The 24297-nt window shown below is 47.8% G+C and overlaps 1 protein-coding gene across 6 annotated transcripts in view; it reads right to left on the minus strand.

Moving 5' to 3' along the window:
• The window catches only part of CDADC1 (cytidine and dCMP deaminase domain containing 1), a 671523-nt gene that overhangs the window by 267149 nt on the left and 380077 nt on the right, over window positions 1-24297 (minus strand). For all 6 annotated transcript variants that reach the window (XM_069639921.1, XM_069639925.1, XM_069639924.1 and 3 more), the window contains one exon: window positions 10348-10523. In XM_069639921.1, coding sequence (XP_069496022.1) covers window positions 10348-10523 — 176 coding nt within the window. The remainder of the gene's footprint in view (window positions 1-10347; window positions 10524-24297) is intronic.

Here is a 24297-nt window from a genome sequence, read left to right on the forward strand (position 1 = left end):
ATAGACAGTGGGCATTCCCTCACACTTGTCTTCTTCAAAGACTTTGTGGGGGGAATTAAGGTATGCCTCCATGTTGTCCTTTATTTTTAGACTTTCGTCCTCGAGACAGTTTTCTCTGGCACAATCATGCAAGTCAGCCAGACCTTGCGCGAGTGGACTCTTCTTGTTTTGGCCATATCTGACCTCCACAGGAAAGCCTTGCATTGACAGAATCCAGGAAGTAATTCGGGAATTACTCACATTTCCGGCCCGGATTCTGTCACTTTGGAGATATTGCAGAGGCTGGTGTGGAGTCTCCACTATGATGTGTTCCCCCTGGATAAACGGGCGGTAATTCTTTAATGCCCACACCGTTGCCAGGAGTGCCTTCTCACAATCGTTGAATTTTTCCTCCACAGAGGATAAAGTTTTGCTCGCATAGGAGATTACTTTATTGACCTTGTCATGCTTTTGGTATAATACTGCCGTCAGGCACGTATTAGAGAACCCTGTCTCCAGGAAGAACTCCTTGTTTCTGACAGGGTAAGCTAGGCAGGGCGCTTGTGAGAGGCTTCTTTTGAGTTGTCTTACTGCCTCGGATTGTTCTGGACCCCATTCCCACTTGACCCCCCCCCTTCAGGAGATGAATCAGGGGTCTGGTGATCTCTGCGTAGCCCTCAATGAACTTTCTGCTGTAATTAGTCAGTCCAAGGAGGCTCCTTAGTTCTCGCAGAGTTGTGGGGTCTTTCAGTTTCTGAAGTGCTTCCACTTTCTTTTCCTGGGGACAGAGACCCTGAGGAGTAATCTCATGCCCCAAGAAATTAACACGGGTTCTACACCACTGTGCTTTCTGAAAGGAAAGTTTTGCTCCGGCGGCCCTCAACTGTGTTAGAACATAACGGATCTCCGCTATGTGTTCCTCAACAGTTGAGCTTTTGATGAGGACATCATCTACATAAGCCAGGTTACCCCTCGCACCCAGGTCGGGCATGGCCTTATGTAGGAAAATGTTGAATTCATTGCCGGAGTTAAGGTATCCGAAGGGAGTCCGGGTCCATGTATACTGCTGGCCCCCAAAGGTAAAAGCCAGCTTGTATTGGTCCTCCCTACTGACAGGCACGGTCCAGTATCCATTGGTCAGGTCTATTGCAGTGAATACCTGTGACCCCTGGATCTGGGCCAGCCCTTGGTCAATGTAGGGGAGAGGCCATCGGGAAGTATGGACCCGTTTGTTGAGCTCCCTAAGGTCGGCGCAGAGTCTCCACTGGCCGTTTGGCTTCAATATTCCCAGCACCGGATTATTGAAGGTGCTGTGGACTGGACGGATTATTCCCCGGGACTCAAGGTTCTTAATTATTTCAGTAAGGGACTCCATTGATGCGAGAGGCAAGCGATATTGCTTCACAAACACAGGAGTCATGCCAGGGTCTGTGGGGATTGTTGTTGTGTGGATGTCGGTGCGACCACAGTCATATGAGTCTACCGCAAAGAGATCTTGGAAATCCAAGAAAACTTGTTTCAACTTTTGCTTTTGTTCCAGAGTCACACAGGCATCAGCTAGGTTGACTCTCTCTTCCACCATCTGCCTGAAGCCTGGAAAGACTTCTGGTTTGGCTATTTCAGCGGCCTCCTCCAGCTGGGTGGAGAAGTCCCTGGTCAGAGTGCTGATTTGGACTGGAGGCTTCAGGTGGGAAAGGCAGCCCTCATGGACCTGGAAAATCACCTCATCCCTCCTGAAGTCACAAGTCACATCTTCCTTACCATAGGGGCAGGAAGTGTACACCAGGAAGTTCCCCCCATGCCGGGTAAAAATCCTGTCTGGTGTTGTATTGTCATCACTGTCACTGTCAAAACAGTCCTTGGGGATTGGTCCTAACAGTTCATTTACTAAGTCGATGGAAAAATGTCGATCATCAACCGCTATTCCAATAATGGTGCCTGCGGCTAGAGTAATACTCTTTAAGTCGCTGTTATCCACCTCTATTAGAATGGTGTCATGTTCTATGTTGACTAATGGAGTTGGGTTTACCCCCAACCCTTGCTGTTGGAGAGAAGCGTTTAGATGTATGTAAGCATCAGGGTTTTGCAACTCTTGTCCCCTTTGAACTTTCACTTCCAGGGAGAATTGTCGGGTCCTTTCTGGGATGGTGACTTCCTCTTTAACCTGAATTTCAACTGCATAAGGTAGCAATTGAGCTGACCTAAATGCTTTTTCTGGATCATCAAAGCCCATGGGATTATCCGCTAATCGGGACCAAGCTTTGAAGTTTATTAGGTCCAAACTAATGGCAAAGCGATTGAGAATGTCACTGCCTAAGTAAAAGGCGGCAGGGACGTCTCGCACGACCCAACAATTGTGGACTATGCTCTTGTTGCCAATGGAGATTTTGAGCATACACCTGCTTGGCAGGAGATGTTTTGAATTGGGTGCTTCCAGGTCCATTTCCCACTTGTCTATCAGTTTGAAGGTGGGAATGGCTGGATCTTTTGGGAGTTGGCGAAACATGGCTTCGCTGATGAAGCTCTTACCATTGTTCACGCACACTCGAGCGAGAACAGAGTCCTTCCCATCATTTAACTGAACAGGGATGAACAACTGCTCTCCAATTTGCTGAATATCAGCCAGGCTCTGAGCTGATTTCACATCTTTCTGGACTATAGGAGTGGGAGTTTCAGATTGTGGATTGGTATAGAATTTCAGAGTGTTTCCTTCCAGCGTGGAATACCACTTTAGACTGGAAGGAAGGTTGATTTTCAGAAATAGAGAGGACCCCCCATCACCAGTCTGTTGTCCTACTGCTATTACTGTCACGTCAGGAGTTTGGTTGTTCTGGAAGTGAAATTCTACTTGGTCAGATTTTTGTTCAACCATGTGGCATGTGCCGTTTAAACTAACATGGTTGACACTCTGTTTTAATTTTATTGGTCGGCTAGTCTGGGTCCAGAGGACCTTGTTTACACAATCTATTAGGGGTGACAACCTTCTCAGGAGGTCATTCCCTAGTAAACAAGGGGTGCCCTCTGGGGTCACAACTATGACCGGGTGTTTCAACTTATGTCGCCCAATTTTAATGTCCAAATCTGCCGTCCCCTCGACGGGAATTTCCTTCCCGTCAAAGTTCTGGAGTTGCCCAGGAAGAGAGGTGAGAGGAATTTGGTAATTCTCTCCCCTTCCTGCATTCAGTTCGTCAAAGGCCCTTCTGGACAGAAGGGTAGCTTGAGATCCAGTGTCCACCAGTGCCAAAATTGTACCCTGCCCCTGTACTTGTACCGGGGCATAATATCTTCCCTCCTTCTCCTCAAGGGGGCACAGATAATGTACATTTTTGGACAACTGGTGGGCTAATTTTCTGGTTTTGGACATCGCTAGCGAAGAGATTTGGGCAGAATTCTGTGGAGAGCCTTGGGAATCTGAAAGAAAAATTTGGCAACTGGAGATCAGAGCCATTGTGGGTTCCCCTGGCTCCGGTTCTGGGCCGCCCCCCCCCCTTTTTGGAGGCAGTCACCAGGATGGGTTTGAACCAGGGGATTTTCTTGCGGTTGGTTCTGGGATGAGATGGTGGGCGGCAGTAGCTCAGTCTCCACATCTCCCCAGTCTGGATTTGCATCCCTAGGGACCCATTTTTCTTTGGGAGGAGTTTCCCCCTCTCTGAAGGAGAAGATCCTTTTCCCAGGATCCTCTGGGGATCCCTCTCCCTCAAATTGGAAGATCCGTACCTCCTCCTCAAACTGAGTCTGTTTGGGTCTTTTGTTTCTCCTACCCCCCCTCTGCTCCTTAGGAGGCAGACTTTCAGGGGCAAGAGATTTTGTTTCCGGTTCCTGGGTTTCCAGGGGCTGTTTACAAGTGAGGAAGGAAGCTTCCTCCAAGGCTTTACACCCCCCTTCCCTTTGTGCCTCCTCCCTGGGAACCGGTGAGTTATCGGGGTGCTGCCCCCGTCATTGTTCTGGAGCACCAGGTCCAGAGTTGGGTGCGTTCTGCGCCGGCACGCCCATCTGAGGGTTCTGATGAGCCCTCAGTATGTGACCCAGATCCCGCGCCATGTTTTGACCCTGGCGCTCTAACTGGGAAACCCGCTCAGGCTGATACGGGGCCCTGTTTTCTCCCCTGGGCTGATCCCGGGAAGGGTAGCTGTCCCTCCTCTGGTAATACCCCGGGTTGGGAAGATTTGGGTACCCCTCCACCCTTGGCCTCCCCTCTCCCGGATTCAGTGGTCTGGGCTCAGGGAATTGGGGAAAGAAGGATGGATGGTTTTGGGGCTGAAAGTCGGGTGGATATCTGGGGAAAAAGTTCTACCCAGGGTTTGGTAAATTTCTGCCCTCCTGTGGGAAGTTTGGAGGGAAGTTCCCTGGGTTAGGTGCTTGGCTGGATCCCCCCCCTTGGGCTGGAGGAGTCCACACATAACCCAGGATGGGTCGATTTCCCTTGTAACGGGGACTTACATAATCAGGAGAGCGAGGGACCCCATTTGTGGGGCTGCCTCTTTGGCTCCCTGTCTGTGACTGACCCGAGGACCTCCTGGGCCTAGCATTATTAGGTGCAGGTAGGTTTTTAGGCCCCCCCCCCATCTCCAAATCCAAAACGGGGGTGACCTTTACCTCTGCCACCTTGGCAGCAGCAGGGGTGCTGTTGGCTTTGGGGTTTTTCTGGGCATTACTTTTGCTATCTATCGGTTTCTGCACCTCATAGATCCGGGTAGCCTGTTCAATGACCCAGTCTAAAGATCTTTTCTCGTGAAAATCCCTCACGAGCTGGGTCATGATATATTTGGGCAAGGCATGGAAAAACGTATTTATAAATTCTCTGCTATCCGTGCGCACCCTTCTTGTGGTCTGTGCAAAAGCACGCTTTAACTCCTGCACAAATTCTTGTGGGGCCTGATCCTCCCCACATTGCAAATTGTAGGCTGCCTTGCGAGCCTCTTGAGGATTTCTGTGAACAGAAAAATGTTTCAAGATGGCCGCCTTATAGGTGGACCATCTTAAATGATTTTGGTCCTCCAGCCCCGCAAAGAAACTGGAGTATTCCGGGGAGAAGGTCCACTTTACATATTGAATACAGCTTTGGCTGTCCTTCAAATGGAAAGTCTCCATCATTTGTTCAAACAACTCTAAGTGCTCCCAAACAGAATACTTAGCGTTCTTATGGTAAGGCGTGATGACGCTCCTGATCGCCTTAATCTGCTTTAAAGGGTCCTTAAGCAAGGCCCTTTTTGTCTTATTGGCCCTTTTTGTCCGGGTAACCCTGGTCCAATCGTCCTCGGACTCAGAGGCACTGCTCCCAGAGGTTCCCGTCTGTTCTTCCAGGTTTTCCCGGATTCTGCGAGCCTGGGAATGGCTGGCAGAATGTGGGGACCTGGTCTCCTGTGTCCTGCGCAGTTCAGAGGAGTCTTCAGATTCCTCCTTGCTGCCAGGATTTGATGGGTACCCCCCCCCACTGACCTAACTGGGCAGAGGTTTTCAGGATGCCCTTAAGGGGCCTACTCTCCTGGGGTTCCCCACTGAACTGTACTGTACTTGGGTGCCCATACCCGGATGCCCACCCCTCCATTCCTGGGTGGTACTGGCCTATGAGCCCCATACTCTTAGCTGGATAGTAATCTGCCATCACTGTGGCCCTGTGCTCACGTGCGCCAGGGGACATGGGGGTGGCAGAGTCCAGGGACTGAGAGGTATGAGGGCCTCTGGTACTAGGGCTCCTGAGGTTATGCTCCGGAGTTTCCATTTCCCAGCGAACCTCATCTCTATCCGCCCCTGCTCCCTGTTGCAATGCAAGAGGCTGCATTTGTGCCTTCAGTTCCTCAGTTAAGGCCTTACTGGACTCTATCAGTCTCTCCTGCATCGCTACCTGTTGCTGGAGCCTCTCATTGTGCTGGCAGAGAGCCTCATTTTCCCTCTGTGCTTCCTGGTTGGTCCTGGAGAACTGGGCCAGTCTTTGCTGCAGGAGGGTTACCTCCTGAGCTGTGTCCCTATTGGCCTGCTCCTTTCTTGCTAGAGCATCTTCCACCCTTCTGGTGTGCTCTACCAAGTTCTGGTTTTCTTTTTGGAGGTCACCCAGCCCCTGGTGGGCCAGGTGATTTTCATCTGTTTTCCTTTTTAAGTGGCAGACTTCCTGGCCTAAAGTGTCTCTTTCCTGACTAAGAGCCTGCATCTGCGCCGCCAGGTCGTCCCTTTGCCTTTGGAAGGCGCTGGCTTTCTGGCGCTCCTGATCAAACTCTGCCTGGGTATCCAGGTCTTTCAAAATTAGTTTGTTGCTCTCCTCTTTCTCTCTGTCTAGTTGGATTTGCAGGGTGGCTACCTGCTCTGTGCATGCCCTGTTGAAATTGATCTGTTGCTCCAGCTTTTTCTGGCTCTGCAGTAGGGAGTTCAAACTGTCTTGGTGCTCCTTCTGCAAGGCCAGAAATCTGGTATCCTGGTCTGTCTTTTCCTGTTGCAGTATATCCATGTCCTTCTTTATTTTAATGATGTGCTGCCTACTATCATCTTCTGACTCCTGGCTCCTCTGCAGCCTCTGCTCAGAAGAGACCAGGTCAGATTGGACCTTCTCTAACGCCATCTGTTGCCTATTTGCCAGATTTTGGCTTTCAGCACATCTATCCTGCATGTCTCCCATATATAGGTACAGGTATGCCGCTATCCTGGCAATCTTATTGTGTTCCTCTTTGGCTTTAGGAGCCATATATAGTTCACTCAGGGCCACATGTAATGGACCCTGATCTCTCCATAAGTCTGACCCTGTTTCAGTGACCTGTCGCGTGATGGCCTGCAACCAGGCATCCTGGCCCTGCTCAGCCCATTCACCTCTCACAAATAGCTTATGCAAGAGGTGCTCTCTGGCTATTTTCATGTCTACTAAGGTCGTCATTCTAGAGATTGGTCTCTGTCCTGACTTACAGAAGTTTGTATTTTATTTTTGCAGAACAGAACTTTTCTTGGAGTGTCCCTTTTGAGGAGTGCTTCACAGCGTAACACAGCGTGGTGATCCGACCGGATATCTGTATCCCGTCAGTTAGCACACTGTATTAAGCTGCACAAGTGGTATTCTAACCCAAACGTCCGGCTCGAGCCCCCAATTTGTAAGAGGATTCAATTCAACACTACAGCTAAGTCAACGCCTAGTCTATAATACTGAATGAAAACCCTTATTGATATATCTTTATGTCCAGTTCATGCGTTCTGGATGACTACCCCTATATAACACCCCTCTCTTGGAATCCCCCTGACCCCACTGAGCCAAGAAGTAGTTCTGTCTTGCAAGTTAAAAGGTTTATTTGATAATTTAAACAAGAGATGTGTATATCACACCTTATAATAAATTAATAATTGAATAGCACACTTAATCTGATATGATAAAGATTAACAACGGAGAATCTGGCACTAGCACACTTCTTTATAATCACTAAGGAGTTGACATGAAATGGATAAGGTAGCACACAGGTGAATAGGAACAAAAGAAGAAGGTGGTACAAAATGCTTTATAGAGTTCAAATGGATGCAAGGTTGAATGAATGAAATGCAGTATAGAAATACTCAATATGATTTCAACAAAACAATGTAATCACTTTTCTCTGGCAATCCCCTCCCCCCCTTGATGCAAGGCAAGGAAATGGAAGGAAAACACACAGTTCTCAGAAATGCAATCAAATGTGATTCAGTTCACCCCAGCAAGCTTAGACTACAGAAGTTTGAAAACACAGGCCCAAATTGCTTTGATATGTGCTGGCAATGAATTAAATAAATATGCTAAAATGCTTTTAATTCCCTTTCAGAGGTTCAGGGTGAGTGGTATCTAGTTAATATTAGTCCCGGCTCACACTAGCAATGATGCAGGGATAGTTAGCAGGTTAAACGAATTTCTGGCAAATGGAAGGCAAGCAGCAGCTGTTTTTACACGAGAAATTTGCAAATCGCGGTAAAATTCGCGGATGCGTGTTCCGCGATTGCGGTAAAACTATAGGGGGTAGGAATGCGGTTCTTAGTGCGATTAAAAGCTTAGATTCTCAACTTTCAGATGAAAGTTACTGCAAGTCTCTAGCACAAACGGTTGCGGAGATATGAGCGATTGAATAAAGGTCGTTTTTCAGATTTGAAATTTTAAAAGCTCAAAAAGACAAGTGCAGCTTGCAACTAGAAAATGACAAGTGACAGCTTTACAAATGACAGGTGACAGTTAGGAGACAGTTCTACTTAGATTAAAATAGGATTGAATTATATTATTTTAACTAGGAGATTGGTTCTGCACAGTTTTCTAGGTACTCACACTATATTCTTGAGTGAAATGGGCCTCGCCATGGATCTGGTCAGGTTTTAAACTCGCCTCTGGTCTTTGCACTTCACAGTGATCTGGGTCAGCTCTCTCTGGTTCTCTGGTCTGGGTCTCTAGTTCTGGATAGATTGAAGTCTCTAGTTTGGCTCTCTGGAGGTTTGATGGAGGTAAAGTATGGATTTTTCCGGCAGAGCTTCCAGCGGCAGATGGATTTGAAAGTCCCTATCTGTCCTGTCTGTCTGCTTTTATGTGTTTAGAATGTGGGTGTGTTCTAGCATCACTGACCCTACCTCTCTCTCAGCTTCTAATTGGTCAAACTTCCATTTCTCATTTGATTGGGGAACTAAGTTGTGTCAGAGTGATGTCAGCCATTTATGATCTCTTGAAAAAACCTCCCCTGTCATCTGTGCACCCAAATCTATATATGATCAAAATCCATATTTCACAGTTACACAGTTGTTTGAAATTACATATACATGGTGTGGCTGAATTTAGCCATGTCTCTGTCCAAATCTGTTGTTTCTAAGAGCTTGCATTCAGAAATGGCACATAATTGACTTTTTAACTGATTTTTCAATTTCTGACATTGACCCAACTTTACATACATGTGCGCAGGGAGTATGGACATTAACTGATGAAGTTTCAGATTTTTAACATGCATACATTTAGAGTAATATCCACTTTTCCGCTAACACCCCCCTGAACATACCACCGGTTCTAAAAACCTCTTAAACTGTGGGCAGAAAAATCACAAGAATTATGGTATCATTTATAAAATATTCACATGTCCGCTCTATGAATGATCCATCTTTTTAAAGTTATGTTCTGGCTCCAAAGGGGTGTGGTTTCCTCTCAGCACAAGGTAGAAATACTGGTTTATCCAGTTCTGCCAAGCCAGCTTGCTCTCACAGGCAGTGCTCCTCCCAGCTTCTGCCAAAAGGGAGCTACATTTTACGACCGCTGTAATAAAACCTTTGCATGAGTCAAGACAGGCTTTGTTCAGAGCTCCTGTAGAGCACAGGTAATTCAATTATCAGATAGATGGCATATCCTTAGTGTGAGCAGCAAAAGGGCAGCTAGGCCTGGGAACACAGCTGTGACTCAAGTTTCACTCCTGATGGGGGTAGTTGCCAGGCAGAATTCAGTTCCTTAAGCCAGACTTTCAGCTAACTGTCATGTTTTTTTGTTGCTTTTTAAATTAACTTGCAATTTTACACATGCAGCTAGAATGCTGATTCTAAGTGCAAAACTATGACATTTCAACAGTTACAAAGGCATGTGACACCAAACATAGGTCACTCATTTAATCTAAACATTTTCGATTTTAGTGTCTTTAAATCCAGTGCAACTTAAACTGCTGACTCCATAGCAGTTTTGTTATAAGCATTGTTTTGGGCTCTTCATTTCCCAGATTTTGTAGGCACACAACACTCCATTCTACCAAATGTCTGCTGGTGTCCAGTGAGTTTTTAGATGTGTTGCAATGTTTAAAATAGACAGTTTGAGCCTGCCTTCAGAGAAACACAGGGTGGTTTTAAACTGCCGGCTTTTGGATAGTGGTGAGTACTGGTACTGCACCCATTTTTGGGATTTAAGAAAATGAATTCCCAACAATTCTAGGTTGCATTTGGCAATCAGCATTGCCATTCCCAATGGTTTCAGACTACTGTGCGGGTAGTCCAATGGTGGTTTTAGGCAGTGTCCTTCTGTGCCCATAACATCGGCAAAAATGGGTGGCAGCCTATTCTTCATGCATTTCCCTGTGCATTTTCTGGGAAGCTCTGGCCACCATGATGTTTTCCATGTCAGTACTGCACAGTTTCGAGGTAGGGCTCGGATGCATGGGTAAAATACATCCCACACAACATTACAGGAATGCCATGGGCGACATACTTTTTTAAATGAACCCTTGAAAAGGTTTTCCTGACGTTATCAACGCTGTACTAATACTTCCAGAAGAAGAAAGAAAAATGTGACCTTAATGAGTCATTTCCACTTCTGTTACTTTAACAAAGCATGTAGAAAAGAAACTTTAGAAAAATTCCCAACACGTTGCAAAGTAAACAACTTTGTGCCGCAATTAAACCAAAAACAGAGTCGCAAACCTGAATGTTAAGGCGTTCTGCTCAGCATGTATGATATATCTGAACTTTCGGATTTCTCTATCTTTTTGTTTGTCATCCATGTGTGGGAAGTCCGCATACTCTGAGCCAACAGGAAAAGCATTATAACCACATCCAATGAAGTACATATCTCCTGTTCCATCACATCGCCACGGGCTCTGCAAAGAAGACAAAAAGTTATGGTTACGCCAGACTTTATACAAATGCAGTTTAATGAGGAGCCTCAAGGATGATTCGTTTATTTATTTTTTTAACCAACTTTATTTTCAATTTTACTGAGACAAAAACCGGTAATCAGTTACAACTTGTACTATGAAACATTACTACCCTCATTATACCACTGTCAACCATGTTGGAAGCCTTTGCATTGTCTACAGTAAGTGTCCTCTTGAACTTTCCCTTATCTTATTTTCCATACCACCTCCCTCCACCCTCTCCCACCCTACCCACCCTCCCTTGCTGTTGTCTTTACCAAAAGACCTTGGTTCTTGTCCAGTTCAGTTCCTTGAGCCAAACCACCAGCTGTGGTCCCTCTATGTCTTTTCATCTGATATGGATGTTTGAGCATTTGTGGTTTGAAATAGTGAGCCTCCCTTGCTCCTACATAGTCCTGGAGGGGTTCCCATATAGCAAGGAATTTCAGGTACCTTCCCGATTTCGTGGCGCAGATGTTTTCCATTGCCATGACTCCCCACACTTTGACCCACCACCAAGGTGCGGTGGGGCCCTCCACCGCCTTCCAGCGTTGGGCCACTGTCATTCTTGCTGCTGTCAATAGGTGGGTTATGAGGGCAGCTCTATTCCTTGAAACAGCATATTTCCCTTCCGCTACTACGCCTAGCAGGATTACTTTTGGTGACCATGGTAGGTCAGAACCCGTTATGTCTCTAATGTGGCACAAGATTTCTTTCCAATACACTATCATCTAAGGGCACGACCACCACGTATGGAACATGTCTCCTCTTTCCCCACATTGCCGCCAACATTCCGGGGGATACGTAGGGATCATTTTATGTAATCTATATGGGGGCATATACCAGCGGTAACAGAGTTTGTACGCAGATTCTTTGATTTCTGTAGATTTGGATAACTTATACGCCCTCATCCATATTTGACTCCATTCTTTCTGTGTGATCTCCTCTCCTATATCCCACTCCCAATCTTTCATACATTGGAGGGTAGAGGCTGTTTGCGCCCTGTCCAGGAGTTTATATAATCTGGTTATCCCTTTCGTGGGTGTTCTCTCCCGTATTGTTAATTTTATGCCCAGTGGAGGTCTTAGCCTGGCCTTCTTTACTGCTGTATGTGAGATCCAGTGGCGTAGTTGTATGTATTTATATTTGTGATTTTCGCCAATGCCAAATTTCTCTTTGCAGTCTTCAAATGAGAGTGGGGCTCCTTCCTGATACATATCTTGTAATGACAATGAGTCAGCGTCCTTCCACCCCAACCACCGGGTGAGAAGTCTGTGTTATGCACTAGGGGGGATTGCGGACCCAGTCCCTGTCTTACCTTACTGCCCCGGATTGCTCTATCCCAGCTGGATGATTCGTTTCTTTACGAGATTACATTTTGTGTCTTTGTGAATGCATACAACTGCTTTCTATGGGCAGCTATCCCAAAAGTTACATGATTTGCACTAGAAATGGAAACTCACGTTGGCAAAGACAATAGGTCTCAATAATGCCATTTGCTTCCATTAAAAGCCATGTGCACCCACACATGCCCCAATAATCTGTTATATTCAACTACTACATTATAGCGTTTCAATGGGTAGGTTCATGGACGATTTGATATCGTAAAAAGATGTTGAAAAATCTATTTTATTTCCATTCATTAGACATAATGATCAATAGATAATAAAAACGCTTTCTGGACGCATATTTCTAAAATGTACGCTCAGACTGAATGAAGACCTGAATGAAGATCCCAAAATGTAACTATATATCCGTACAAGCAATAAAGTTAATCACACTACAAATTGAACCTTAACTCACTACTACACATCACTTGCTTTAAATATTAGTTATCATCACATCCATGTTCCTTTTAATTGAGTGTGTTGAAGTGGTGATTTAGTGCCCCATGTCACCTACAAACGACTTGTTCAAGTGCCTAGACAACTACAGGAACACTTATACCGAGCCCAAGCTGCATATACACGCCAGGCTAATAGAAATCAAGCCATGGTCCTACCTGTTCTGTGGGAGATAGGTAACTAGTAAAAATACAAACCCTATCCACCGTTGACTGCCCATGCCAACGATTCCCTACGGCCATTGCAACCCATCGCGGCTAAACATACGCTCCTGGGATCCTTCCGCTAGCTCTATTGCTCGGTAGCCTCAAATATGCGCTTTTATGGGGCTGCCATTGTTAATTCGGTGCTGGCAATACTCTAATTGGAGCTGTACATCTGCTCCTGGCGTAATGATGAAGTGTTAACCAAGTTTGCTTTCATCCACTTGATTTTTTTAGCAATTTGTGGTAGCACTGCACCCGTTCCTTGCAGTGAATTAGATTGGAAACGCCAACAGGTGTCTCTCTCTTATAGGCATTGGTTAGCCATTTGCAAGGCAATACCATCATATCCCGAGTTACTCAAACCTTTTGCCAGTTACTATAGTTGGCTGCACTTCTGATTTACCTGCACTCCATCCCGCCCTTCTCCCCCTTACACTTCCTCGCACTTGCGTGATCTGAATGACCCAAGGTCTAGTAAGATCGTTGTTTTGTCCGTCCTCTGTTCCCACTCCTTGTCTTGTTGCGCCTATAAACAGTTGGTGTTATAAACGCCCTATCCTAACAGAGGAGGCTGGCAAATGCATTTCCCGTGCTTACATAACAACCAAAACAGTTCCCTTTCCCTTCTTTTCATTTCTTTTTTAAATGGAGCCATATATTTATTAGCATTGGAGTGACCACCATAAGAAGGATATTGTAAAGCAGATAAAAAAAATAGTCATCACTGATAGTATGACCTTTACGGTCTTTACTGTCCTTTGCTTCCTTGCTTGTTCGCCATCTTTGCTTCTTCATAGTTTTCTAAAGGCCTTCCGGCTGCTTGAGAGCACCTACTCTACTGCGTGTGCAAATGTATCTGGTATCCATGCTCAGTGTTGCTCCCCTGCTCCCCTTGTCCCCCCCCACCCCCTCCATGCTCAGTGTTGCTCCTATGCTCCCCTTTGTCCCCCCACCCCCCCTCCATGCTCAGTGTTGCACCGTTGCTCCCCTTGTCCCCCCACCCCACTCCATGCTCAGTGTTGCTCCCTCTTTGTCCCCCCACACCCACCATGCCCCGTGTTGCTCCCCTTGTCCCCCCGCCCCCCTCCATGCTCAGTGTTGCTCCGTTGCTCCCCTTGTCCCCCCTACCCCCTCCATGCTCAGTGTTGCTCTGTTGCTCCCCTTGTCCCCCCCACCCCTCTCCATGCTCAGTGTTGCTCCCCTTGTCCCCCCCACCCCCTCCATGCTCAGTGTTGCTCCGTTGCTCCTCTTGTCCCCCCAGCCCCCTCTATGCTCTGTTGTTGCTCCCCCTCTGTCCTCCCACCCCCTCCATGCTCCGTGTTGCTCCCTCTTTTGTCCCCCCACCCCCCTCCATGCTCTGTTGTTGCCCCCCTCTGTCCTCCCTCCCCCTCCTTGATCCGTGTTGCTCCCCTTTGTCCCCCCTCCCCCCCATGCTCCGTGTTGCTCCCCTCCCCACCTGGAATTGTCCCCTTGCCCCCTCTCCTCCTCTCTCCCCTTATCTTCTCCTTACCCCTCCATATCCCATGGCACTCCCCTGTTATTTGTCTTTACGACCCTCCTGCCCTCTCTCCCCTGTTACTCCTTTGGTGTGGTCTTTCTCTCCCTCTGCACTCTGCTACCTCATATCCTTGCATAGACATGCTTGATGGCTGCATGTCTTATCCCCCCCTCTCTTACTCCTATCCCCCCCCCCCTCTGTCCCTCATGCCATTTGGCACTTAATCCTATCATTTGTCCCTAGACCTTTGATAGCAGCCTGTCTGCCCCCCCGCCCTACTTGTTCCTCTCCCTTTTTCCCCATCATGCTCTATTCTGAACCGCCACCAGACCAAACATGATAGTCATTAGTGACTTTTTTGTTCCTCCCCTCCCCCCACTCCACCCTCCCCTTCCTCCTGTTTTTTCACTTGCACTACACTGCTCGTTTGTCCTCATGTTCTTTCCCTCCCCCTCTCCTCCATAAATATTTCAGCACTTGCACTGTCGCCAGGCCTAGTACGAAAATGTCGCCAGGCCTAGTACAATAGTTATTTCACGTTCCGAATTGTTTCAAGGACTTGTAAGATTTGTTTTCTCCCATGTTCCCTCCCTCCTCGAAGCTCTTTGAAACACATTGTGTATAGGCGCTATACAAATAAACAATCAATCAATCAATCACATTTCTCACAAGCTTCTTCAGAGTTTCATCAGTCCTTACTGTAACAACAAAGTGATCAATTCAGTTGCTTTTGCTCTAGTTATCCCCTCATGGGGGCTAGATCCAGTTTGTCAGCTCTCCCTCGTCAACACCATGTTAAAGGCATTTTATTGGCGATGAAGCCACCCACTCTTTCAGTTCACTCACAACAAGAATACTAAGTCCGAGACATTATTTCTTTTTTTTTTGTCAAGATATTTTTATTGAAATATTGATTACACATTAAATTCATCAAGAGTCGCTGCAGGAGATAACATAATTCATCTCAGGGTCTATGAAAATCTAATTCAGTATCATTTGCAGTTCATTAGTCATAAAGAAAAAAACTTCAGTGACTTTAAAGAATGGGTAAATTCATAGCTTGTCATAACAGTTGATCCAGCAATTAGTCTCTTAATCAAACATCAACATTTCATTTCAACATTTTGTAATTCATCCAATTTGTAAGTATCTTAAACGTCCTCTGGGAGTAGGATATTGTAGCTTGCCATCATGTAGCTCTTTGAACTGAAGATAAGAGAAGAAAGAAAAAAAAAAAATTAGGGGATCTCACCATAGCTACCAGCAGGTCCTCACCTTGCCCTGTTTGGGCGGTATCATTTCTCCGGCTAGAAGTCCATCTGATGACTAATTTCACAATGTCAGAGGCATGTTAGGGCTGGAAAAGGTATTTAACCATCCTGGGTTGGAAGAACATATGCTCCTTTTCTGCGACGTGGTCTAGAAAAGGTCCCCAGACGCTTGTGAATTTGGGTATCTGATTTTCTATAGTTGCTGTTAGTTTGTCCACCCCCAGGAGTTCCCATATCTTCACCCACCAATATGCTATGTGAGGACCCTCTATTTCCTTCCAGAATCGTGCTCGTGTAAGTCGGGCCGCCATGAGTAGTTGAGTAAGCAGGCGAGCAGTGGGGCCAGTGCGGGGAGAAGACCCGTCGCTTGGTGAGTCTCCTAGCAGCATCACTAGTGGGTCCATGGGGAGGAGGGTTCCACATATGTCTTTGATCTTTGACCTAATTTCTAACCAGTAAGTTTGAATGACCGGACAGTGCCACCATAAATGACCCAGGTCTCCCTTAGCCCCGCATCCATGCCAGCAGGGGTCAGGATATTCTGGATTCATCCCATGTAGTCTTTGTGGGGAGAAATACCATCTATAACAAATTTTAAGAGCACATTCCCTTACAGCCGTGCATGTAGAGGACCTATGCGCTCTGTCCCAGATTCTCTGCCATGACTCTGGGGGTATTTCAAATCCTAATTCTCTCTCCCATGCCAACATATAAGGGAGCTTCTCGTCCTGTGGAACATTTTCTAGGAGGCGGTAACAGACTGCTACTCTATGTGGGTGTTGCCCCTCCGCGACTGTTAGTTCTAGGCCTGAGGGGAGCCTAGTGGCAGCCTTTTTTGGTAGTCTGGTTGGTAATCCAATGTCGCAATTGTATGTATTTAAATCTCTCGGTCTCCGGGAGAGTGAATTTCTCTATGCATTGGGCAAAGGTCAGTGGGACGTTGTTGTCATAGAGATCTTGCAGTCTAAGGGCTCCCTCTCTTGACCAATTTTGATAAGAGTTGACCTGAAGGCCGGGTGTGAAGGTGGGGTTCTGCGTGATTGGGGAGAGCAGACTCAGCCCTGGGGAGAGTCCCCTTAGCTTGTATTGTCTATCCCAGCAAAGAAGAGTGGATCTTGTGGTCGGGAGAACAAGCTTCGGTGAGGTCTGCGCCTCTCGCGGAAGGAAGGGAAGGTGGAAGAGGGGCGCTCCAGAGAACTGGTGTTCAATATCCTGCCACTTGGGGGGATCCTCTGGATTGGCCCAACCCAGGATCGGGGCAATTTGAGTTGCTCTGTAATATCTTAATATAGAAGGGCGTCCCAGACCTCCCAAATGCCTGCCCCAGGTGAGAATCTTATGCTGAATTCTAGACGTTTTTCGTTGTCAGATGAACCGACTAATCTCTTTCTGTAAGCTTAATAGGTCCCGCTCAGGGATGAATACAGGGCTTACCTGTAGGGTGTAAAGAAGCCTAGGGAGCAAGGTCATCTTGACAGCGCTTATGCGCCCCAGCCAAGATATCTCTTCAGTGGCCCACTTCTGTAAGGATTCCTTGGAGGATTCCTTGGCGCCTTTTAGTAGGGGGGGATATTAGCTTTCTGTAGGCTCGAATAGGTCGGGGTCAAGTGCACCCCAAGGTATGTAATTTTGAGTTTTCCCATCTAAGAGAGTGTTTTGCAAGGCATTTAACGCGTGTAGTGGTTCTGATAGGTTCAGGCCTATCGATTTTGTCGTCTTTATTGTGAATCCTGAGATCACTGCGAATTGGTCAAGAAGCCCCATGAGTGGAAGGACTGAAGTCTGAGCGTCCTTTAGGAAACAAAGCACATCTGCATAAAGTGCGACTTTATGGCATTGATCCACCACCTCAAACCCCCGAATGTCGGGGTGGAGGCGGATATGTTGGGCTAGGGGCTCCATCGCGAGTGCAAATACCAGCAGAGACAAGGGACACCCTTGTCTGGTCCCTCTGCCGAGGGATAACTGGGATGTCCAGCTAGAATTAACTCGTATTCGAGTGGAGGGAATCGGGAAATTCGATAGAATCAATTTAGAAAATTGTGGGACAAAACCAAAGCCCTTCTGGACTGCTTTCAGATATTCCCAAGACATGCTATGAAATGCCCTATGGGCGTCCAGGGATAGTAGGGAGTGAGGACCCGGGAGCAATGGGGCCAGGGCTATCAGGTCTATAGCTCTGTGAATGTTGTCGTGGGCAGATCGGCCATGGATAAATCCCGTCTGGTCCCTGTCTATTAAAGAAAGTAAGGTTTCCCCCAGACGCCGCGCTATGATCTTGCTATATAGCTTTGCCTCCGTACTGAGCAAGGCTATGGGCCGGTAGGATGAGCATTCTGCCGGGTCTTTCCCTGGCTTTAGAATTAGGGTTGTATTAGATTTTGCCATGGACTGTGTGACCGTACCTGACTTCCAGCACTCATTGAATAGCTTCTTGAGGTGCGGTGTGAGCTCTTTGCAAAAGGTTTTATAAAACTTATTTGTAAAGCCATAAGGGCCCGGGGCCTTGCCAATAGGGAGTTATTTAACAGCTAGTTCCACTTCTTCAGGGGATATTGGCTCTTCTAAGGGTTCCTGCAAATCTAGTGAGATTTGGGTTAGTTCAGCCATAGCTATGAAAGCCTTGATAATTTGTGAATCCCCCTTATGTGGGGCCGCATGGTCCCTGAAGAACTCCTCGACAATGTGGCATTTCCCTTCTTCGGATGAGGCATTCTTGCCTTTTTAATCCCGCAGGTTATCTATCCTATTTTGTCGTGTCTGTTCCCCCAGTTTGGCTGCGAGTAATTTATTAGCCTTGTTTCCATTGGTATAAAAGAATTTTTTGGTGCGCATCATGCCGTATGCTGCCTCTCCTATGTGGTGCGCTTCCAACGCTTTCTTAGCTATGCGTAAGTCCCTTAACAAGCACCAAGAGGGTTTCTTTTTGTGTGACTCCTCTAGCCTACGGGCTTCCCCTTCCAGCTGTTCCCAGATCAACTTCCTGGCCCTCCCCCATTGTGCTGCTTGCTCGATGAGGTGTCCCCTATTCACCGCTTTACTCGCCTCCCATACCATGCCCAAGTTCACGTCTTCCGTGTCATTCTCATTGAAATATAGATCTATGGATTCACTGATATGGGCTCGAATCGCTGGGCCTCTAGGAGGAAGTGATTTAGCCTCCAGGAAGGTCTCATGAGGTGAGACACCCGGGGGGAGCTATAGCTAGAAAGACTGGAGAGTGGTCTGCCAGTGCTTCAGGGAGAATATCTACCTCCAACACTTCGTGGATGAGTGAATCTGACACAAAAAACATGTAAAATCTAGAGAAACCCCCATGAACTGCCGAAAAGTAGGTGTAATCCCTCTCTTCTAGGTGATAATACCGCCATGCTTCAATCAAAGAGTGCTCTTTCAGCAGAGAGGTGAGCGCCCTGAAGTTGTTTCTGTCATTTACTGTAGGCGGTAATGTTTTGTCGACCAGAGGATTAATTACAGTGTTAAAATTCCTGCCTAGAATCACCTCCCCCTCTGCGTGTTCAAGTATGGCTTTCGACAGTTTCATAAAAACAAATCTTGTTTGACGTTAGGGGCATATATAGAAACCAGTGTGGTTTTGCGCCCATTTAACATGACATTGATCAACAAGAACCTCCCTTCCTCATCCCGTACCACCCCTATGGTTTTAAAGGAAATCCCCATGCGCACTAGGATGGCAACCCCTCGCTTCTTCAGTCCACTGGAGGCAAAAAAATGTAATGGGATAGAGCCTATCATTAAGGCGGGATTCATCTTCCAGTCATAGATGGGTCTCTTGAAGGAATAAAACCGATGCATCTAGAGACCCTAATCTATGGAAGAGCGCTTTTCGTTTCAGAGGGGAATTCAGGCCCTGCACATTAAGAGAGATACATCTAAAGCTCGGGGTCACCATTAACCTGTCGCATGAGTTTTCGCTCCAAACCAGCTCCCCTAAGAGGGCCTAAATCGGAATAGCCAGTCAGATCAATGCAAGTAACCTGTGGGGTATCTGTGGTGAGTGAAACAGTAACGCCAATTTAATGGCTTCAGGTTGAACTCAAAACAATAATTAAAGCAATAAAATATATAACAAAAAGGCCAAGTTACTTTCATTGCAACTTGTGTTATTCCCACAACCAGAGACAACTTTAACCAGGTGTGAACTATGTTGGGCGCCTTCCACTCAGGCGCCCAAGCCAATTATCATTTGGAAATTGCCAGGCTCTTAAAAATCGCCAAACAGGGCATGCGGGGAAGTAAGGAGGTGAGTAACTTTCAAATTTATGTTGGGGCTAGCCCATTCCTCCTGGTCTCTCGGTCCAAGATTGGAGCTATGTCGTTCACGGTTACGACCGTAGAGAGGGGCAAAGGGGCCATCATCAAAGCTCTAAGCTCCCCTACTTGACCCCGATAGGTCTGTTTTGCTGAAGCACGTCAGAGGCCTGAAAAAGACCTCCTGTGTGGTCCTATTTACTTGGCGCAGGAGATTACTGTTAATTGGGGTCAGTTCAGGTGGCCGCCCAACCTTCCTCATCTCCCGAGTTTCGGGCTGAGGTCTCCTCTGAGTTAGTGATTATTTTCTGAGGGCCGAGATCTTGACGTGAATGTGCCGCAGATTGGTGCCGCCGCTTGATTTTCCCTCATCCGGGCCTCTGCAAAGGGTGTAGGGTACACCCGTCCATGTTCTGATCATGGGGGTTTGACTCAGCATTATCAGGCTGCTCTACCATCAGGCTTCTCGCTTGTTCCGCAGAAGAGATTATGTAATGTTGGCTATGGAAGTCAAAGATCAGCTTACACGGGAACCCCCACCAGTAGCAGATCTTCTAGGGTTCTCAGCCAGGCAGTCACCTTCTGCAGGTGCCGTCTACATGCCAAGGTATAGGGAGCCAAATTCTGGAAAAGCTGGACCCTCGTACCCTAGAATTGTATCGAGTCTGAGTTCCTGGCTGCTGCCATGATTGCTTCTTTCTGGCAAAAAAAGTGTACTCGGGTGAACACATCAGGTGTCAGATTCCTTTTAGGTTGAGCTTAGTAGTATACCCGGTGGGTTCTATCTAGCTGTAACTCTTCGTTTGGCGAGAGGTCGATGAGGGATCTGAATAATGTCTCTACGTATTCTGTTAGGTTCTGATCGGAAATCTGCCTGGGGATTCCCCGAAAGCACACATTATTCTATCTCGACCTATTTTCTAAGTCGGCCTGCTTTGCCCATATGTCTTCGATGTGCTCTTCAATGATTTTCACTCTTTCTGCCAGTGCTTCACTGTTATGAGATGGTTCACATACTGTATTTTCCAGGTCGTTAACCCTGGATTCAATCCCCCCCAAGATGAGAGGTAAGGTCTGCAAGGGATTGAGCCAATTATTCTTTGGAGGTCTCTTCCTTAATCTCATGGGTGATATCTTGTTTGAAGGATCTGAGCATCTGTTCCAGGTCTTCCTTGGACATCGCCATGTTGAGGGTCAGAGCCGAGGATGGGGCAGCGTGGATTTCGGCTGTGATCTTGCATGCAGGTGGTGGGTCCGCAGGCGGTGGTGACAGGTAGGCTTGTATGACGTGTCCCTTCTTTTTTACTCCTGATTTGGGCATCCCTCGAGGCAGGAGTTGAGGTCTTCCGATCGTGATCCCAATGAGGATAGGGGGAGAGGGGAATGCAGATAGTGCAGGGTTGGCCGCAGGTGTTTTGCTGTGGCGTGGTCGGGTGGAGCCCAGAGGGGGTGAAGATCCTCTCCCAATTTTCAGAAGGTTTTGTTATGAACCTAAAAGAGATTGGAGAGGCCCTCAAGGTTGTTCTAGAGCAGCGAGTGTGTCTTGTAGAGTCAGTAAATATCTCCACTCCTGACCCGGGGTGATGTAGCACACAGGAGTGTTCAGCAGTCAGCAGGTCTAATCCAGGTAAGTTTTCCTTTCATAGGCTTCCGACCCCTCCTCCTCCGTCTGTTGCCTAGAGGTCAGGAGGTTTTTGTGATCCTGTGTCCGCACCCTATTTTGGGGCTGTTTCTGTCCACAATGTGATTTGTCCAGGCTCCTCGGGTGGCCTCCGCTAGGCCCCTCCCCGAGCAGGCCAGTTCGCAGGGGCAACGCCGCGCCGGGAAGCCCAGCGAGCCGAGCTCCCAGTCCGCCACCGCCCAACAAGGATTCCGCTGTCCCAGCATCTCCACTCCGTCCGCCCCAACACAGGGGTGTCCCGCCTCTAGACAGGCCGCCGGATGGTCTCCCCCCTGCGGGTGCGTAGAGCCCTCCTCGGCTGTTTCTGGGGAGGTGGGGCTCACAGGGGGCGGGAGGCCTTTACCCTCGGTCTCGGCGGAGCTTTGTGCCCGGCTCCCGAGAGGTTTGTGGGGGCGCTCAGGGTTGGGTCATCCCAGCGTGGAGGGCGTTCGTCTGGGAGTGGAGAGGTGGGGAACCCTGGTCTTCGTCCAGGGTGGGGTAACACTCACCCGTGTGCCGCCGGTCCAGGGAGTTCCCGCCTCTTGGTTGTTGGAGGTGCCCCTCCACTAATCGGCGACCAGGGGGGAGAGTTGTCTTGTGCGCCGCCCCGAGCAGACAGGCTCCCAGGGGCAGCGCCACAGAGGAGAGTCAGGCAGAGCGGAGCACCAGCTCAATCGCGCCTCCCCAGGATTCAGCCGTCCCAGCGCCCCTGTTCAGGTCTTCACTCTGCTCGCCACTGCCAAAGGGCGTCCCACCTACTGGCAGGCCCACCAGCCGGCCTCCACTTGCAGCGCCGCGCCTCCTCCCCGCTCAGCTCTCCGTCAGCGGGTGTTCACAGTCGAGGCAAGCTGCCGTGGGCCCATGGGGGTCCCGCTGGGCCGCATCTCAGATTTCTGGGTCGAGGGCGTCCAGACCTAGATACGGCGGGATCGGCAGATCTCTTACTCCTTGACTACCTTAGATGCCACATGTCGCCATTTTATGCTTCGGTTCCCGCCGGGGTTCGTATTCATCAAGCAAGCTACATCTGATGCGTTTTGCTCACAAAAGCTCCTCGCTGCATTGGCACGTCTTTTTTTTTTTTAACATGTTTTTATTGGCATTAGTTATTGAACATACATTTCGAATTGTAAAGCGGTTATATCAAAGTTATTAAAGTCTCAAACAACATTTAACAATAAACAATAAGCAACAACTTCTGTCTGTGGCTGCCGAGGTGGGTTCTTGGCAGTTTCTGCTCAGGTGGTGTGGTGGTGTTAGCACTGTTATGGTGGACATGGAGGTTCCTCGGCCAGGGTATCTGTCAATGTTCACTTTGTGCTGTTTTCAGTCTGTGGAATAATTTTGTGCTTTTTCAGGGGGGGTTTGTGGTCTCCTGTGAGGGACAAGTCTCTGACTAGGGCCTTCCATGCTTCCAGGGTGGGGCTTGTATCGCTGTCTGAACCTTTGTTTCCTTCAGTCCAAGCATTGTTCTCTGCTGTTGTCCATCTTTCCATTTCTCTGCTCCATAGTGTGTATCGAGGGCCTCCAGGGGTTTTCCATGCCATGGCGATTGTCCTTTTTGCCAGTACACATGCCAGGTCCATGAATTTCACTTCGTGTTTATGCTTGCTTAGTCGTGGGTATGTGCCCAGTACGCATTCCTGCGGAGTCCAGTCGTATTTGCGTGCTCCCACTCTTCTGCATGCTTGTGTGATCTTGGCCCAGAATCTTTGTGTTTTGGGGCAGCTCCATAACATGTGCTTTAAGTCTGCCTGTCCATTTCCACACCAGGGGCAGTTTGGCGAGGCTTGTTGAAGCTTGCAACTCTGAGGGGTGTCATATGTCCTGTATAATATGTTCAGTTGGATTAGTTTGAATCTAGTGTTTCTGGACACCTCCTTCGTGTGCACCAGTGCCCTTTCCCACTCTTTCTCGGACATTGCGACGCCTAGGTCCTTCTCCCATTTTTCCTTTAGGTCGCTGCTGCGTGGGTTGGGCCTATCTGCTAGTTGGTGGTATAGTCTGGACACTGGTCTCCAGCCGTCGCTCAAGTTATGCATCTCTGTGAGTATGAGATTTTGTGTTGGTTCTTCTAGCCAGACATCCCATTTTTTCTTTGCTGTGTGCTTGACCCGTTGATACCAGAGAAATTGTCCTTTAGCCAGCCCCACCTGCACGTGCAGCTCTTCAAACTCTATAAAGACACCATTCTCAAATATGTCCCCCCATGCATACAATCTAACCTGTTCCCATTTCCTCATTGCTGGTATGTCATGCGGGCACTTTGCAGACATCGGCCAGCATTCGGACCTCTGGTGCGTAGGGCTGCTGCATTCGATTTATTGCCTTAGTTCTGTTCCGTATCTGGCTGCCCACTGTAACAATCATCGGCGGGTGGATTGTGCTCGTTGGAGGGTTCCACAGAATTTCTTTGATATATATTGGGGCTATCAGGTGCTGCAGGAGGCCAGTCTTGGGTGTTGTTTCCTCCGATAGCCATCTTGCTACAAGGCTAAGCTCTGCTGCCAGGTAATATTTCTCTAGGTCAGGGAGTTGTATCCCTCCCTCTTTGTATGGTAGTGTAAGTGTGTTCAACGATATTTTGTGCCTGGCTGGGCCCCATATGAAGTCTTTAATCAATGCTTCTAGTTTTCTGAAAAAGGGCAGTCGAATCTAGTAGCATATGTTTTGAAAATGATATAGGAACCTCAGGAGTATTATCATTTTGGTTATCGCTGCTCTTCCCATCATGGACAGTGGTAATTCGGGTCCAGAATCTCATGGATTTATGTAGGGCGTTTTTCACTGCTACTATGTTATTTTCATGTGTGAGTTCTGGTGTGTGTCTGATGTTTACCCCTAAGAATCTGAATCCCTCCGCCTGCCATCCAACTCCCACCTCAGGTAAGTCCTTGGGGTTTACCCCTCTCAGTTTTGCCAGTGGGTATGCGCATAATTTATTCTTGCTGAACTGTATCCCGGTGTAGCGCGCGTAGTTGTCTAGT

Source organism: Ambystoma mexicanum, chromosome 7q (assembly GCF_040938575.1).
Source record: "Ambystoma mexicanum isolate Mex_15411 chromosome 7q, UKY_AmexF1_1, whole genome shotgun sequence".
NCBI classification, from domain to species: Eukaryota; Metazoa; Chordata; class Amphibia; order Caudata; family Ambystomatidae; genus Ambystoma; species Ambystoma mexicanum.